The sequence below is a fragment of the Melospiza georgiana genome, chromosome 23 (genome assembly GCF_028018845.1).
Source record: "Melospiza georgiana isolate bMelGeo1 chromosome 23, bMelGeo1.pri, whole genome shotgun sequence".
Classification (NCBI taxonomy): Eukaryota; Metazoa; Chordata; class Aves; order Passeriformes; family Passerellidae; genus Melospiza; species Melospiza georgiana.
Window position 1 is genome coordinate 4535102 of NC_080452.1, and position 4772 is coordinate 4539873.

At 63.1% G+C, this 4772-nt stretch overlaps 1 protein-coding gene across 1 annotated transcript; it reads right to left on the reverse strand.

The window, feature by feature from the left end:
- Positions 1 to 3676: 3676 nt before the first annotated feature.
- Positions 3677 to 4476, reverse strand: PHLDA3 (pleckstrin homology like domain family A member 3). Its single transcript, XM_058039916.1, has 2 exons — positions 4125 to 4476; positions 3677 to 3798 (listed from the first exon to the last, which is right to left on the reverse strand). Exons 1-2 carry the CDS (start codon positions 4474 to 4476, stop codon positions 3677 to 3679), a joined length of 474 nt encoding a protein of 157 aa, XP_057895899.1.
- Positions 4477 to 4772: the final 296 nt, after the last annotated feature.

The following is a 4772-nucleotide window of genomic DNA, read 5'->3' on the forward strand; positions in this document are numbered from 1 at the left end:
GTTCCCCCTGCAGCTCCAGCAATGTCTGGGCCCTTGTTTTGTTTCTTCCTGGGCTCCCACAGCCTCTGCTGTACTGCTGGGAATGTCACAGGCACAGCTCTGAACCCCCTGGGACACAGAGTCCCTCCAGCAGGACCCTGTGGCTGGGGAGTGAAGGTGTGACCCTGCAGTCCCTGCCCTGGCCCCTGAGCAGCCCAGGGGCTGTGCTGCAAGCACAGGCACTTCTTCCTACACACCAGTGCAGGAGGATTCAGTGGGGATGGCCAAGCCCCCACAGCAGTGCTGGGGACATCCCAGGCTCTGCTCCCTGCAGCATGGACACACAGACAGCAGAGCTCTGCGTGGGTGCTGTGTCCCAAACCAAAATCCAGTGATGTAGGAATTGTCATAAAGGATGGCCAACAATGAAATCATTTTAGGAGCATCTGGAGGAAGCTGGACAGTTGACCTAAGCCAAAAAGCAGAATGCTACTTGGTACAGCTGGGGTTTCTTTTTTTTTTTTCTTTTTTTTTTTTTTTTCTTTTTCATCTGAAGAGGAGCCACCCACAAGCTCAGGGATGATCCCAGGAGAAGCGGGGCAGTGCCAGGCTCTCCACAGGGCACTTGGTGATGGAGGAGCTCCCACGTGACAAAAGCATTGGCACCATCAAGCTGCACCTCCCTGTCTCAGCACTGTGACCCCAGTGCCCTCCCTGGCACTCAGGGTGTCCAGCCAGCCCCAAACTGACCCCAGAGCCAGACCTGGCATGTCCTCAGGTGGGAAAAACTCCTGTCCTGTGCACCCACTGCACCCCCGTGGTGCTGCAGGGAAGGTGCCAGTCCCTGTGGGTGCCCCTGCCCAGGGTGGGGGACACAGGGCAGCCCCCCAGAGCAGCCTCAGCACTGGGGCACCCTCACAGAAGTGTGGGGAGGGATGCTGGAACAGGGCACCGTGGGCTGGGAGCAGCAGAGCCGGATTTTCAGGCTCCTGCCTTTGAACTCTGGGTGCCCCCGGGCACCTCTCTCCTCTCCCTGGAGCCCCAGGGGGGTCTGGCCATGGGAGCCCTTGTGCTGAGGGGCCACAAACCCACCCTGCATCCCCTGTTGTGCCTCCGTTTGCCCACCTCTAGGGGCATAAGAAATGCTTCCCATGGGTCCTCTCCTGCTTTGCAGGCTCCACGTCCCTGGTGCTGGGGATGCTCCAGCCTCTGGCCCTGGCCCCTCTCCACTCCCTGGCTGGCTCTCTGGGCTGTTTATTTGCTTTTCAGTCTCGGGGTGATTTTTCCTCTGCAGAGACGTTCAGGCCTCCCAGGGGAGATGAAGGCAGCACACCTTCCACCCCCACAGGATCAGCCTGGGCTCTGACCCAGCCCCTGCTCCAGGGTCAGCCTGGAAATCCACCCCCAGAGGATGGGGCAGGTGTGGGTGTCTGCTCAGAAGGAAATCCCAAACCTGGAGGCCTGGGGAGCTCTAAAGTCCCTGGGGGATATGGGGTCCAGGCAGGGAGCCTGGATGTGTGTTGGACTGCATGAAGGCTCAGGGTGAGGATGGAGAAGCTTGACTTTGCCTGGACCTGAAACACTGACACAGGGATTTGTGTTTCCTTATTGTCCCCTCCCTGCATTGACTGCCTGAAGTTCTGCCCAGCTCTGGGGCACCGTGGCCTCTCTGCTGCCTCATCATCAGTGCCCAGCGATGTACCACAGCCACGGCTGGTGCTTACATGCTCTCCTTGATAATTTTCTCTGACAGTTCCTTGCTGGCAGTTGGAAAACAGAAAATATCTGTTTACAGGGGGCGAGAGAGCAGAAAAAATTGAAAAAAAGGAGTCACACTGAATAAAACTGAATAAAACTTTGGGAACACTCTGGCACTGGGTGCTCCTCACCCTGGCACCCACCATGGCACAGGCTTGGGATGCTCACATGGCTTTCATTGAGCCTCACTGAATCCCCTGGCTCTGGGAGCTGGGGATTTGGGGGAAAGCCCAGGACAGGGATCCTTGCCCTGGAAATGCTCCAGCAGTACCTTCCTGGCCACCCCATTCCCCCCTGACACATGTGCAGGGACCTGCTCTGGGGCTTGTCCACACAGGGCACCACTCCTGAAGCATGTCCTGTGGAGGGTCCCACCACCCCTGGAGCCCCCCTGTCCCTGTCATGACTCTGGGGTGGTGCAGAGCCCCATCTGTGCAGTGCTTGGGTGTGGCTCCATCTGCAGCCCCAGCCTGGCCCCTGCCCCTCTGCACCCCCAGCTGGGGGGGGTCTCGGTAAATGCGGCTCTGAGCCCCCCTGGCCAAGGAGGCTCTGCTGGGTGGCACACCCAGGGCCTGTTCCTGCAGAGCCAGCATGAGCCTGGCCCTGCACAGAGAGCCCTGCCACTGTCCCCAAAGCCACCGGTGCTGCCTCTGCACGGGGATGGGACCCCTCAGGCTGGGGTACAGGGTGGGGTTCAGGTGCAGGTACAGACTGGGGTGTAGGGTGGGGTACAGGTGTACAGGGTGGGGTACAGGCTGGTGTACAGGGGTGCAGGCTGGAGTAGAGGGCTGCAGGGTGGGGTTCAGGCTGTGGGGTACAGGATGGGGTACAGGTGCAGGCTGGGGTACAGATTGGGGCTCAGGCTGGGTGCAGGCTGAGGTTCAGGCTGGACTACAGATTGGGGTTCAGGCTGGGGTAAAGATCGGGGTTCAGGATGGGGTGCAGGTTGAGGTTCAGGCTGGGTGCAGGCTGCCTGGCCCGGGCAATAAGGACACGGCGCTCCGTGGTTCCCACACAGCCGGGAAATCTCCGGCAGGATCCGCAGCGCCTCCGGCCCCGGGCTGGGCTCAGGCTCCGGCTTGCGGAGCGCTGCTGGCTCCAGGCGCTGCTGTCTGCGCTGCCTGTCGGGGCAGGGCCATCCCTCCCTGCTGCGGAGCCACAGCGCTGCTCCCGCGTCACCGGCGCACAAACCACCGTGGGAATCCCTGGGGACACCGGCGCAGCGGGACTGGTGACCGGGGAGCCTCGGGGCGCTGCTGGGGGGCTCTGGAGCCCGACTAGGGGATGCTGGTTTAGGGGTCATGACTGGCAAAGCTCTGCACAGGATTTGTGCTCTCCCGTGCCCTGTGGGTCCCACAAATGAAAGCAACACCACGGTAAGAAGCTGAAAGTCCTGTTAAGGGACAGTTTTGGTACAGGGAATTGGGGTCCCGACCATTCCCCCACAGCGCAAGGACATCCCAGGGTGAGACAATGTCCAGCAGCATGGCTGTGTCACCACAGCATCGTTTCAGTGCCCTGCTGAGGGCTCCCTGCTGCAGCAGCAGCTTTCCACCCCCATTTTAAAAATGGGGCCCAGCCATATCCATCTGTCCCAGTGTCACTGTTACACAGGCAGAGCTCCCTGTGGCACAGATCCTTCGGGCACAGCCTCATCCATCCCCTGTCCTGCAGGAGAGGCCTGGGGACCCAGCAGTGCATCGGGTCCTGCACACAGCTGAATGAAGGGCGGTGGGGCCCCAGGCAGGGATGTCACCTCCTGCCTTGTCTGAAGTGCCAGGCCCTGCCTGTGTCCTGTGCCCCGCTGTGCCGAGGGGAGGTGGCTGTGCCAGCCCGGCTCCTGCGGTGCCTCTGTCCTGCCCCGGCAAGGGGGAAGCCAGCGCCAGCACCGGCCTCCCCGGGGCCACTGTCCTCGTCCCCGGGCTGCACAGCGGTGACCTCACTTGCCCGCAGGGATCCCGTTCTCCCCAGCGCCTGCCGAGCCGAGTGCCATCTCCATCCGGCTCCTGGGAAGCTGCGATTCCCGGGGCTGCCCCACCGGGGCTGTGTCCAGCTGCACCACTGCAGAGAGAAGGCTCCTGTCACCCGCTGGGGCATCCTGAGGGCACTGGGGAGCGGGGCCAGACACCTTCCCCACCCCATCCCACGTGCAGGATAGCAAAGGGCCCTGTATCCCCCAGGCCACCCCAGACAGAGGGAGGATGTTAGAAAGTCCCTGTCCAGGGATACAGAGAGGCCAAATCCACGGGGACATTCCAGCCAGTGCAGGGGGACATGGTAACATCAGCCTGCAGACCCACCCTGCTCCACGGGACCCCCTCTGTGGTTCCCCAAACCACTCAGGGATGGGAACCTGCGGCCAGGGACCTCATGCTGGGCTGCGGTACCTGCTCGGCAGCTGTGCCGGGCGCGCACCTCCTGCATCGCCTGCTGGTTCTTGAAGCGCACCAGCCCCATGGCGATCTCGGCGTTCCAGCCCGGGTCCTCCTGGGCGCAGCGGAAATCGATCTCCAGGCTGTCGTCCATCACCACCGTGAAGTAAATGTGCCGCTCCTTCCACTCCACGCACTCCACGGCCTTCATGCGGGCAAAGCTCAGCTCCTTGCGCCGCGAGCCCTTGGGCTCGAAGAGCTGCAGCCCCTTCTCGGTCAGCAGGCACCGCTTCTTCTTCCAGAGCTGCAGCAGCCCCCCGCTCCGCTTCTCCAGCACCCCCTCCCTCAGCACTTTCTCGGGGGTCATCGCGGCTGCTGGGCCCCGGGCTCCTCAGCACCCTGCGCCGGCCCAGCCGGGCATTACCCGCCGGGGGAATCCCAGCCGAGCTCCCGGGGCCGGGACCCGCGGTGGCCGTGCTGCCCCGGGCCTGGCCGCTCCCGCCGCGGCTCTCAGAGGGGCCGAGGCTCGGGGAGCCCCATCCGGCCCGTGCCGGGCTCCGCTCCCTGCCCGAACCGCGTGTGGGATCCGCGCTCGCAGGAGCTGTCGCTACTTGCCCGGCCGCTCTCCCACTCGCATTCCTGCGCCTCGCCTGGCCCCTCCTG